A 13,464-nucleotide genomic window follows, 5' to 3' on the forward strand; every position below is an offset into this window, starting at 1 on the left:
TCAGGTAGTCCGCTCGGTCTCGGTGGCCCGCTCAGCGGTAGTCCGCTCGGTCTCGGTGGCCCGCTCAGCGGTAGTCCGCTCGGTCTCGGTGGCCCGCTCAGCGGTAGTCCACTTGCTCTCGGTGGCCCGCTCAGCGGTAGTCCGCTCGGTCTCGGTGGCCCGCTCAGCGGTAGTCCGCTCGGTCTCGGTGGCCCGCTCAGCGGTAGTCCACTTGCTCTCGGTGGCCCGCTCAGCGGTAGTCCGCTCGGTCTCGGTGGCCCGCTCAGCGGTAGTCCGCTCGGTCTCGGTGGCCCGCTCAGCGGTAGTCCGCTCGGTCTCGGTGGCCCGCTCAGGTAGTCCGCTCGGTCTCGGTGGCCCACTCAGGTAGTCCACTTGGTCTCGGTGGCCCGCTCAGCGGTAGTCCGCTCGGTCTCGGTGGCCCGCTCAGCGGTAGTCCGCTTGGCGTGCAGCCGCTGTTCTTCAGCGGCCGTGTCGCTTCTCTCTCGCCGCCCCACGGCCGCGCGTACCTCGGTCGGCCCCAACGTTACTAGACTAGCTTCAGTTGTAAAACTCTCCGCCCGCGCGCTTACAGCCGGTGTCGCCACTTCTGTGACAGCCGCCAGATGGCAGCGCCGTTCCATCGGGCTCCACTGCAGACGCCTCGCCGCAGCCTTCAGCCCGTGCGGACGGGCAGTTTGCGCGTGTTTCACGCTCGCTAGCGTTCTACCTTGTCCGAATTAGTGATACCATGAGAAAGCGGTATCCACCTACAGCAATAAGATTTATCGGGCAAGTTGGTTCATACTGTAATAAGGGTAAACTGCACGAAAGAAAGCAACGCATAGAGCGAAGCGCGGAAGCTGTGTTTTTTCCTGCCGTGTTAACGTTTCGCGCAGTTTAGGCTCAGAAGCCTGAACATTTGGCCAAAGGGTGTGATTAGGATGATCTTCATCCCCACCGAGGCTTCTCGCCACGCCAAAGAAGCGCAACAAAAAGAAAGATGAGGTCAGTCTTTGAACACACAAGCCACACACACACACACAAAAATATCATCTGCTCTTCTACTCCGTGAAGATGGTTAACCAGCGAAGCTGAAACGTGCGGCCACTGTTTATCACTGGGTTAATCTAGAGGATTCATTAAAGTATTTCTGAATTATGCGGTAACACACACAATCGGCTGCGACGGAGAGAACGACGTCACTGACGATATGCCCGTAGTACGCCGTTGTCGCTTGCGTTCGACGTCTCGAGTTTGCTCGGAGGCGTGATTAGCTGCCTTCGCCCGATTTGCGATTATTCAAAATTAAGTTTCTTCAGAAATTAAATCTATCCGTTACGTAAGACAATGAGTGGCTCATACTGCCTTAAGCAATGGCCCCTCCCACCGTAAACGCGGCCTCCCCATTACGATGACAGAAGTGAAATTCTACGCTGGAATGATGAACGGCAACGCAGCCAGCTGTGGAAGACGACGATGAACGTAGGAGCAGTGGCACGAGCGCGTGTGCCGGTCGGCACAAGGAATAGCCGAATTCATGGCCGTGGTGCTAGCATTACGCAAATTAGGACCATCAATTACGTCAGCCGTGATAGTTACTGATTCTTTATCATTGTGCTCATCCCTTACTGCTTCTAGTGATTCTCGCGTGATGAGGACATTTCAATCATTGGTACCTGGTTACTTGAGAAGCGTGCGTTTGATTTGGGTGCCCGGCCATAAAGGACTAATCATTAATGAAATTGCAGACTCTCTAGCCAAGGCATCGATAAGTGGCCCGATTCTTCCTTGCTGCCCTTTGACTGCTTATGTAACTGCAGCTAGATTTCGCAGGAGTATCATTATACAGTCAGTATCAGGCTCCGAAATTACTAACTCTGTGGAGTACGGACATCTCCTGCACCCTTGGAACAGAGATTTTTGCCGAACACGGAAAATTGAAGTGTCCATCACGAAGCTGCGCTGCCGTATACCTGCATTGAACTTCTACCTCCACTGGTCTGGTCTGGTCCCCTCACCACTATGCTCATTCTGTGGCGAAGCGGAGACAATCGACCATTTCTTGTTGTCTTGCAGACGTTTTTCTATTATAAGAAAACGACTACTCGAAATCCCGCTTCGCTCTGTTGGTCTGAGTTTATCAGTGCCTGTGATCCTATCTTTTGGAGCCTCCATTGTTGGGTTCAGCAACAGAAATGTTTGCTTGGCGATCCAAAATTACCTCATTGAAACTAATCGATTTCCATGTTAGATTGATCGTTCTCCCTCCCAACCATAGCTTTCTTTTATTTCTTATCTTTTATTAATTATTATTATTATTATTATTGTTATCTTATACCCGGTTTTCATCTGATTATTTCTTTTTTTCTCCAAACACAAAACGTTTACTTTTAAACTCACAAGCCTAAATTGTTAACTCCCTTGTTATCATTATTATTTTAGGCACCTAATTAAACCGCCCGATTCTTGGCCAATCCCCCACTGTGGGTATGTGCCACGGCCACTCAGGACAACAACAACAACAACAACAACAACAACAGAATCGCTCTGTTCCACGCCGAGCGAAGCGTCGCATTGCTGGCGGCACAGAAAAAGCAGCGCGCCGAACTGTCGACATCGTTCCGATAGCCGCCTATGCAGCCAGGTGCGCAGCACGTCGGCATCGTCTGCTTATATTCTCAACAAACTCGGCGAAAGCTACAGTTTCGCGGATTACATGCTTGCTGAAATTCGCCTTCAACAACGAACCACACAATACGCTGCACCGCGCGCTTCGTCCGGCCCGCCCGCGTAGCCGGCTAGTGAGGAAGTGAAGCCGGGCGCGACTGCAGCGCCACGAAGGCGCGGGCGGGTGGCGGTTCCGCGCAACGGCGCCGAGTTTTAAAACTGAAGCTAGTCTAGTAACGTTGGTCGGCCCGTCGTCGCTTCGACCTCCTTGTCTCGCCACTTCGGTACGCATCGCATACCTCTGTAATTCCGCGATGAACTTTCTAATAAATAAGCATGCACAGAAAATCTGAAGCGTGTAGGTCAATTACGGAATTATCAGCAAATTAATTTCATAAGTGTTCCAGCACTAACGCGTATTTTACGAACAACAAAGGAAGTTTGCCCAACGTGGTGAAAGAACTCAAAGTGCCAGAAACTTGACATTTCAAGGAAGTTGGGGGAAGTTTATGAGCGATATGGTGGGCACAGTTTCAAAAGTGGCAGTTTTACAAGTTTCAGAAGGGCGTTGTAAAAAATTCTTGAGTGCTCGAAAATGATATATGGCCGGTATCCGCTATGTTTTCAAGTGTCCCGAGAGGACTTAGCGTTATACTTTAAATTTGGTAAAATCAAGTTTCATAGAAGGTATATTTAAACAATAGCGAGGCTTCAACATTTGTGACCTATTTATTATTATTGGATATAGTTACTGCTGCACTCCCGTCTTCAACCTATTTTCGCGAGTTCATGAAGTCAGGTATTCGGTTGCCCCCGGTATCTTCGGTCAATCAAACGGGCCACCTTATATATATATATATATATATATACACAACCAGAATTCTGGAACTTCGTAATCGGACACTGCAGCCCGTCTTCATAATGCCGGAAGAAGGACCACCACAACCACAACCCGCTGCCCCGGTGACCGTGGTCTACCCCGCACCTCCACCAATTGCAAAGGGGGTTTATTCGGCTCGTAGAGCAGGAGCGACAAACTCCGCACCAGCAGGTAGGGCGCAGCCAGCGAACGAACTGGGTACGTGCCACGCGATGGCAACGGGGCTTTTCAGCCTGCCGATCTTCTTCGTCACACACATATATATATATATATATATATATATATATATATATATATATATATATATATATATATATATATATATATATATAAATATATACACGAAAATGCCAGGACAAGCCAAGGTAATGTTGTTTGCCCTCTCTTGGAGATACTCAGATTATTTTTTGCATTCGCCTAAGTACACAATTAGTCTTAATAATTAATCAACTTCTCAGACATTACAATTCGATGAAAAGTGTTAACGAGAAAATTCAAGACCAACTTGAAAAACTCCCGGTGCCACTTCATAAAGTGTTTTTTTTTCGAGCGTGAAAGAAACCCGCAAATACACGCAATACTGCCGCGCGACTAGCCTCCCGAGGCACGCACCCCCCCCACCCCCCTCTCCTCCCTATGCCTTGCGTGCAACGGAAGACAACCAACACCGTCTACAGACAGCGCACTTCCTCCCCGCTTTCTTCCCTCGCACGCGCGAGATTAGAGACCTTTAGCGTGTCCGGTATTCGGGCAAGCGCGGGCGGTTTTCCGGTTTAGCGGGGGCGTCAAGGTGAGCGGCCCGATCGGTGGCGCCAGCTGGTGGCGCAAAGCTCAACCACACAAACACAGAGCTAATTACTGTATTCTGCTTAGCTGCTGGCGTAAATTTTCGACAGTGGCGTAATCGTGTTCACAATTACACCGCTGCCAAAAATTTGCACGAGTGGCGAAGCGTTACTGCAGTTTTAGCTATGCGTTTGTCTGGTTGAGCTCTACAACACCAGGCGGCTTCACCGCTCACGTTTACGCCCCGACCATCCGGTATACCGCCCAAACCGCTCCCGTTTACCGGAATAGCGTACAAGCTAAACGTCTCTATTGAGCCGCCATCGTGGGCTTACCGGCCGTTATGCCACACTGCGTATCTATTATCCAGGCAAGGGGCGCCTGGATAAGACCCCCCTCGTTCTTCTGAAGTGGTTGCCCTTGTGCTGAGCGCCAAACATCCTCTGACAACCTTCAAAGTTCCACAAAACTCCCGACCCTGTCCCGTACGTCGAACTGAAGCGTGCGGTGCTGCGCAACGCCAAGGCTGATCCACTGACAGCCTTCAATGTTCCGCGGAACTGCTGACTACCTCCAGCGGAATCCGGTGGTACGCCGCACCGAGACTTCTACCGCTATGAAAAAGGAATGCCACCCCGGATGACGTCAGCACCTGTCCGAGCTCCTTCCTGCCGACGATGGGTCGCCAAGGGATTTAAGACATAACCGGCCCATTGTTAGGAGAGAGTAGACAACAGCCGCCTAGTCAGTCTGCTGTGCTCTTACCGCTACATGTATGCTATATTTCGCTACATCTGTACATACTCTATAAAGATTTACGCTTTCTCTCCCTCGGCCCCAAAAATCCGTCTCTCATTCTCAACTCCGAGGTCGCAACACCGTCGCACGCTTTCACGCGCACATGCAGCATATGGCGCTCGAGGACGATGTTTCAGAGGTTTAGCTTGTCCGGTATTGGGGTAAACGCAGGCGGACGGGGCGGAGGTGTAAAGTGAAGTGGTCTGCACGGTGCCGCCACCTGGTGGCGCAGAGTTCAAGCAGACAAAAACAGCTCATACTGAAGTAGCCCAGTGTATTTTACTTTGTTGCGTGGGTAAATTTTTGGGCAGCAACACGATTACGCCAGTGCCGAAAATTTACACCAGCAGATAAGTAGAATACGCTGGCTAATAAAATATAACCTGTTTTTATCTCTTTGAGCTCTGCGCCACCAGGTGGCTGCACCCTGCAGACCGCTCACGTTTACGCTAAGGCGGTAACTGGTGACACGCGCGTGGTAGAAGCGAAATGCCATACCAAAACGCTGCTGCCACGCACGGAAGTGACGTCACAGTTATGATGACGTTGCTTAAACAAGTATGGCGTGTTCCGGTTTATAGTTTTGCGCGCGCTGCTGGAGCTGCTTCAGCGTTTCAGTTTAGCTAAAACACAATTTTACGGTTTCTTACTGTGTTGTGTGATAGAATGTTGTTCTAGTTAGTTGCGCTGGAAGAACCAGATGGTGTTCGAGCTTGCGATCTCGAGCCACACTTGGGCGCAACGCTGGAGCAGCTCGTTTCTTTATGCCTTGGAGCGCGTTTATGGTTGGTAGTGTGGTCTTGTGCAGCCCCTGTTATGTTTTTCATTGATGTTGCTCTTGTTTGTTGAATTTACTGATGTGAATGGAGCATATGTGGGCTCTCAGTTTGGCAGAACTTTTTGCTGTTATGGTAAAAATGTTTAAACTCGTTCCAAATGCTTGTTGATGCAGTTGCCGCTTAGTACGTGTTGTGCATCGATCGCGGAAAGAAAAACAAATGTTTCATCCTTCGTAGGATTGCTGTTGCAGATATCGCCTAAGTAAGTGAGCTGTTGCAATTTTTATATGGCACTCGATGTCGCATTTACCTGTACTGTTTCTTGTCTTGCATGTTCCTACTGTTCCCTTGTTTATCGGATTTTGGCGGCTAGCGAATCGCGACTTGCTTGAGCACCTGCTCGCCACAGTTCTAAAGGAACATGTTGAGCAACCCCAATGTTAACTATGAAGACAAATATTGCAGAACGTGGCCCAGCCGCTCATAGTTCTACTTTGGCTCAATACATCGACGTCAATGCCGACGCGCACCACTTCTGCGTTTTCGAGCTCGAGAGCAGTGTTTCGACGTGGTGTCCAAGGCCAAACAGACATCCGACTTTGCCAGAAGGCGTGCACACAACTTAAAGAATCGCTACATACGACACACCCTGCAATATGCATGATCCGTGTCGACACCATATGCAGTCGCGGCTGTGCTACCACGACTCTTCGAAACCGACAGTCCAAATGAGGCGACATGTCGTGCTGTTTCGTGGATGCAGCACAGTTCGTTCGAAGCTTCTGTAGCTTCGTAACGGCAACGTTATTCGTACTCTCCGATATTACACAGTGATTCAATACTACAGTACACACCACACAGCCACAAGGAATCGCAACGGTCCTCCCATTGCGTGCACGCGTGTGTAAGCGCCGACAGTCATTTTCGATTTTGAAACGCAGCACAAAATAAATGCTTTATTTATTTAGGCGTAGTGTATTTAACAACAAAACGATAACGTTAGCATTTCATGTATTTTTTACTAAGTTTTCTTTTTGTGACGTCATCATGCGTGGCAGCAGCGGACTCCACTTGGGGTCGTCTGCTGCCACGCGCGTGCACCCAGCGCCGGCCTTACGCTAAACAAGCTAAAACTATCTATGAGAGACTTTTAACGTGTCCGCTATTCCGGCAAACGGGGCTAGTTTGGGCGGATTGCCGGATGGACAGGGGCGTAAACGTGAGCGGTCGGAGCGGTGAAGCCACCTGGTGGCAGGGAGCTCAACCAGATAAACACAGAGCTAAAATTGCAGTAACATGCTGTATTCTGCTTCGCTGCTGGTGCGAATTTTCGGCTGCGGCGCAATTGTGAACACGATTACGCTGCCGTCGAAAATTCTGACCAACAGCTAAGCAGAACATATTTGGCTCTGTGTTTGTGTGGTTGAGCCTTGCGCCAACAGCTGGTGCAACCAATCTGGCCGCTCGCGTTTACGCCCTCGCTCAACCGGCAAACCGCCCTGGCTTGCCGGAATACCGGACGCATGAAAATTCTCTGTTAATAGAGACGTTTAGCGTGTCCGGTATTCGGGCAAGCGCGGGCGGTTTTCCGGTTTAGCGGGGGCGCCAACCTGAGCGCCCAGATTGGTGGCGCCAGCTGGTGGCGCAAAGCTTAACCACACAAACACAGAGCTAATTACTATATTCTGCTTAGCTGCTGGCGTAAATTTTCGACAGTGGCGTAATCGTGTTCACAATTACGCCACTGCCAAAAATTTGCACGGGTAGCGAAGCAGGATATGGTGAGTTACTGCAGTTTTAGCTCTGCGTTTGTCTGGTTGAGCTCTACAACACCAGGCGGCTTCACCGCTCACGTTTACGCCCCGACCATCCGGTAATCCGCCCAAAGCGCTCCCGTTTACCGGAATAGCGTACAAGCTAAACGTCTCTGTTACGAGGCGAACCCGGTACGTCCGTACCGGAGACAGAACACGTAGAAACTGTCAGAGGAGGTCAACCCAGCGCGCCTCCGTCTACCCTCCTCCTCCACGACACTTCGCTCGGCGCCACCTAGACGTTCCTTTAGGGGGCGTTGCTCTGCCGGACCACTCAGCGCGCTCCTTTGGACTTTCCCCGGCATGCGATTCTCTCCTCCACCGCCAGGCGCCTTCCTCCTCCGATGCTCGCTTTCCCGGGGCTTCAAAACATACCTGCGCCGATTTCGCTGGCGGGCCATGTACGCTTGCGCGCAAAAGCCGCACCCGAACCACGCCGGAGGAGAAGGCTCGAGTTTTGTGTCGACACGCGGACACGATCACGGCGGAGCTAGCCCTTGACAGCTTCGCTGTAAAAGCTACAGAAATTCTGGGAAGCGACTGCTAATGCGTAAGCATTATTTGGCTCTGCTGCGACTTCGTTCTTGCTTAGCTTTGCTTACTTGCTTTGTCTAGCTTATGCGCTCCTACCCGTGGCCTTTCCGGTGGCAAAGAATGCTTAGGCTTTAGTAGGCAATGTTTAGATCTCGCCTCATCTGGCCCCTTCAGTACAAACGTACCAACTGAACCCCGGAACGAGCGTGCCTCGGCGGAGCAGGGCGCTCGAAAGGGAACACTGGCTGCCGCAGTAGCGGCGAGGCGTTGCCGGAGGGGAGGGAGTGCATTGCCGCGACGCCACGTCACCCTCGTTGTCGCTCTCGCAAGCCTGCGTGTGATATGCGCGCGTTCCGTGTCCACGCAAGCTCTCTACTGCGGTGGAGGTGAAGCAGGCGTTAAGCACTCCCCATACGTGGGCCGATCCCGAAGATAGTGCAATACCGGGTCGACACGCGGCGGAGGTGCAGTTCGCCATTAATGGGCCCACATACACAGCTTCGCTGGTCATCCTTCATCACAGAGTGGGAGGGCACCGAGTTTGTTTTATTTTTCCACAACTTCCGACCTGTTTCGGCAACTATTCATGTGACGTTCTTGGAGAGCTAGTCATACGGCAGCCATTCATCCTTGAAAGCTTGTCTCCAACCAGGCTCTAAATATGATGAGGCGATGCGCTCAGTTTTTATTGCGATACTAATTACATGCGCACTCCAGGCGCAGTTCTACCATCGGCGTGATGTCCCGCATAAATTACAAGTTTGAGGCTTATTTATTGATTTCTTTCTGCACATCAACAGAAATCAAAGCAAAAGCAAAAGGCTATGCAGCCTGACAGAGGCTTTCGCTCAACCAGGCTCTACGGCCAAGCCCAGTACGTATGCTGTGGGTGCAAGCGAAAGCGTCCGAGGGCGAGCCGAGCGTGGTGGCGCGATCTCGCGCGCGCAAGGGAGGAAGCTCGCCGTCTTCCGTCGCGCAAAACACCCGGGCACGTACCAATCCGGTGGCGGCTGCGTATAGCGCGGCCCCTATCCTGCGATGGGGAAAGAGTGCGCCAAGTGCTGATTAAAGCCCCTTAAACTTCGTAAAGTAGTGCCACGCTTTGAAGAATGCCGCCTCCTCCTCGCGCGCTCTGGCCGGGGCCGCCGCCGCGTCGCTATTGGCCTAATGGCATCACGTGGGCCCACGCGCCTTGCTTCAGCGCCATTTTTGCTCGAGAAGCGTCTACGGAGTGGCGAGGAGCGCATGTTGGGGCCGTTGCTACGCTCGAGCAATGTAGGTGGCGCCCCGGTCGAGGAGGGAGCGCGAAAGAGAGGAGAAACGAGGAGGAGTGAAGTCGGAGGAGGAGAGTGGCACTACTTGACGAAGTTTAAGGGGCTTTAGTGCTGATGGCTTCGTGTGTTCTCGCCACTTCGCATTGACGCGAGAGAGAGAGAAAGAAGTTTAATGACATGAAATGCCGAGAGGTCGGCCTGAGGTATATTCCTCTAGCCAGCTACTCGGCATTGGGGGAAGGGGAAGAGGGAAAGAAAGAGGGAAGAAAGAGGTGCATGATGGGTGACGATGACGATAGAAGGAAGATGTAGAAAATATGGCAAGCAGTTTGGCATGCTCAAAGTCTGCAGTCCAGGCCCGTAATTTTTAAAAAGTTCAGTAATGCCTTGATGGCCTTGAAATTAGACTGAGCGTCTGGCCAAGAGCCTAAAATAACATCCTCCGACAACGGTGCGCTGTCGAGACGCGTAAGGTCCTTGACCAACCTATCACCCTCTTCCACAAACTTAGGGCAGTCACAAAGCACATGACCTATAGTCTCAGTCACATTGCACACCTCACAGTGTGGAGACTCGGTGCGTCGCATGAGGTGCACGTATCCGCGCGTAAACGCTACCCCCAGCCTTAGTCTGTGCAGAAGACTGGCACAGCTTCGTTGAATTTTTGGTGGTAGCCTAAAATTCATGGTGGGGTCCAATCTCTGGAGTCGTCTGTGGCGATTATCCGGATTGTCCCAGTGCCTTGCTGTCAATTTTCGGATGACACTGGAGAGGAGACAGTTGGCGTCCGCTCTTGAGAAAGGAATTGAAAGCAGCGACTCTCGTTCTTCGAGTGCTTTCTTCGCTTCGGCGTCGGCCAGTTCGTTGCCCTGTATACCACAGTGACTAGGGATCCACTGAAATGTGATGTGGTGGCCGTTTTCTTGCGCTAAAGTGTAGAGCTCGGCAGTTTGAAGAGCCAACACTCTATAAGCGCTTTCTTTCAACACCACTCTAAGTAGTTGAAGAGCCGATTTTGCGTCACTGAAAACTGTCTATATTTGAGGAGGCTGTCGCAGAATATATTGAACGGCCTCTCTTATTGCCACTAATTCCGTAGATGTTGTAGTCGTCTTGTTATGCAGACGAAACCGTCGGCATTGACGCGAGGCAGCACAAAGGTCAATTCGCTCGCTGCCGCTTTTCGTCACGCCAGCATTTCGACAGCGAGTGTACGCGGTCGTCGAGATGTTTTTTCCTGCGAGCGCGGGACACCATTCTCGTTCGTTCAGTTGGTACGCAAATGTTTACTACAAATTTATACTGTCGATAAAACTACTATGCTTACTTCGCATAGCTGTAATAATTTACTGCTGCAATCCACGCTTCGTCTTTCTGGCGAAACTGCGACTTCTTCGATGGCGGGCGCTGCAGCGCTGGTAGCGACAGCATCTACCAAGACTGCAACTGCGCAGCGAGATCAGCTGTTGTAGCAGCGGTAGAAAGAAAGATTCGTTCCACGTTCGCTCCGAGACCAAAAAGGTGTGCGTCTTCTAAGATATTTCTCATGGAGGAAGGAAACTAAGGAGAGGCTCTGTGAACCAAAAGTGAAGCCGGAAGTTGGCGTTGCTCATCGCGATGCTCCGCCTTTTGTGCCACCTTCCTTTCTTGTTTACATCTTTCGCGAAACCACGCCGCGCTGCGCGCGGAGCGCTCGCGCAACATCCTTCAGAGCACGGTGCAGGTAACACAGCGCAACAAGACACGGTGACTAACGCAAACCCGCCCACACAGCGCCTTTGCCACGGCACGAAACCTACCAGAGCAACACGTGTGAGCGCTCAAACAACGCCGCCATTGTGGCCCAAAAGGCGTGGCCATACAGCAAAAAAAAAATAAAACAGCAGCAAAAAAAACAGAACCTACTACGTCATTTCCGCCACACTTTTCTCCTAGCGCGCGGAGGGGGTAGGGCCTCTCCTTAGTTTCCTTCCTCCGTGACATTTCTATATGGAGAGTTGCAGAGACGGAGACAGCGGAGGGTTCAAAAGCAGCACTCGGCCATCGTGTCGCCCGAAATGGTGGCGCCATCTCTCGATATCTCTCGTCACGTCCACTCGCCGACATTCATAAGCGAGTGCGTTCCCATTTAGAATTCGTGCACGTTTACCGCACTCCTTCCGCGGTAGTACAAGCATGCTCAACGCCAACTTATTCGTCCATTTCGCTTAACAGAGCAGCGTGGAATGACACCGCACAAGCAAATCTATGGACGCCATCTTTGCGAAGTGCGAAGCACTACCTAGGAGAGCCCTCCGCGGTGTTGTGGCTGTGCCGAGTACAGCTATAAATCCACTGTCAGATCAATTGTTTGTACTGTTTTACATGCAAATTATTGTCTGTGCGTCAGCGTTGCATTACCTTTTTTGTGTGTGTGTTCTCTGCTCACTTTCATTCGAACAAGTGGAGAACTCCATTTTTAGTATAGCGTCAATATTATTCCATATAGCCTCATTATTATTCCATAAGGAAACGAGGCGAAATCACGCGACAAACCGCCTGGAACCTGCACAGAAGCTTCCAAGTAAACACCTGCGAGCGAGACCACTTGTCAAATTCATTCAGTCGTCCAACAGGTGTGGCGCTAGCTACATCTCGCTGCGCAAGAATCTGCGCTCGCGAGTCGCGTAAGCTTGGCTCTGCTGCACGGAACTACTGAAACGGAGTATTGTATACCCAACTTTCAGCAATTTCATAGACACTATCACGCCATAAACAATACTTTGCCTTCAACAGTCGGTAGAATCTACATTTCTCTTAAATGAATCAAATTTCTTTCAAATCAGCTCAACAGTTGTCTAATGAAAGGATTTGTCTTTCACGTTTATCTGAAAGGGGGGGAATAAGGTACTGCCCCATACCCAATGTTTTCTCTTAAACCAGAGCATCCCAGTCAAAATAACGTCAAAGACCCACAAGTTCAAAAGTTTCACCGACGATTACGGTACTCGGCTCTAAACGCGTTTTCATTTCGCGTGTCAATATTTCGTATGATTATATATATGTACATAGTTTATATGAGGAAGAGAACGCTGCGAGTAGCGCGCCGTTTCCATACAGACGACGTGAGCTACCCTGGAGCCATATAAAAAAAATTAAAATTATGGGGTTTTACGTGCCAATACCACTTTCTGATTATGAGGCACGCCGTAGTGGAGAACTCCGGAAATTTCGACCACCTGGGGTTCTTTAACGTGCACCTAAATCTAAGTACACGGGTGTTTTCGCATTTCGCCCTCATCGAAATGCGGCCGCCGTGGCCGGGATTCGATCCCGCGACCTCGTGCTCAGCAGCCTAACACCATAGCCACTGAGCAACCACGGCGGGTAGGCGCCATATCGTAGCCATCGTCGCCGCACAGCCCGTCTTGCGCCGCACTACGATTTCTTTCTCGCGTTTTCGTTCCAGCGACGACGATAGCGACCTTTCGTCGCGGGGAAGTCGTGCCACCAGTGGCCGCCGGCGACACCACCACCCAAGGCAGCGTCACATCGAGCATTACTCGTAGCCGCTCGCCATCGCACCTTGCAGGAGCGATGGTCCACGTCACACACGCTGGTACGGCGGACTGACCTCACTTAGCAGCTGTCGCCGCGGAAGAGCGTAGCCCTCTGCACCTCACGCCATGTTGCCCCCCCCCTCCTCCTCCTCCTCGGAGGCGCAGATGAGATCGCCCACGCGGCGGCGGATGCCGTGGCCGCCGGCAACTCTGCGCATGCGCAGGCCGTTTCCCCTCCGCTTCTCCACTTTCCTCCTCGCGCGCCCTTCTTTCATTTCACGCTGCGCTCCGCGTTCGCTTTCATCTCGCCTGTGCTCGTTCGTTTGGTTAACGAGGTATAACGCCACCGAGGCACGCCGACGCACAACGCAGGAACGGGCGCCTAAGCGCTGCGCTCTAAAAGAAGTGCAACGG

At 51.5% G+C, this 13,464-nt stretch overlaps 1 protein-coding gene across 1 annotated transcript; it reads right to left on the bottom strand.

Moving 5' to 3' along the window:
* LOC139047817 (uncharacterized) lies at positions 1–8,104 on the bottom strand. Its single transcript, XM_070521951.1, has 2 exons — positions 8,079–8,104; positions 1–346 (listed from the first exon to the last, which is right to left on the bottom strand). Exons 1-2 carry the CDS (start codon positions 8,102–8,104, stop codon positions 1–3), a joined length of 372 nt encoding a protein of 123 aa, XP_070378052.1.
* Between the last annotated feature and the right edge of the window lie 5,360 nt (positions 8,105–13,464).

The sequence above is a fragment of the Dermacentor albipictus genome, chromosome 7 (assembly GCF_038994185.2).
Source record: "Dermacentor albipictus isolate Rhodes 1998 colony chromosome 7, USDA_Dalb.pri_finalv2, whole genome shotgun sequence".
NCBI classification, from domain to species: domain Eukaryota; kingdom Metazoa; phylum Arthropoda; class Arachnida; order Ixodida; family Ixodidae; genus Dermacentor; species Dermacentor albipictus.

What these genes read in the sequence shown, in the direction of transcription:
- LOC139047817 (XM_070521951.1), bottom strand. Translation starts at nt 8,104, where the DNA reads ATGGCCCGCCAGCGAAATCGGCGCAG. An exon ending in CGCCAGCGAAATCGGCGCAG is followed by an intron (nt 347 to 8,078) that starts GTATGTTTTGAA and finishes TGGGCCACCGAG; the next exon opens with ACCGAGCGGACTACCTGAGC.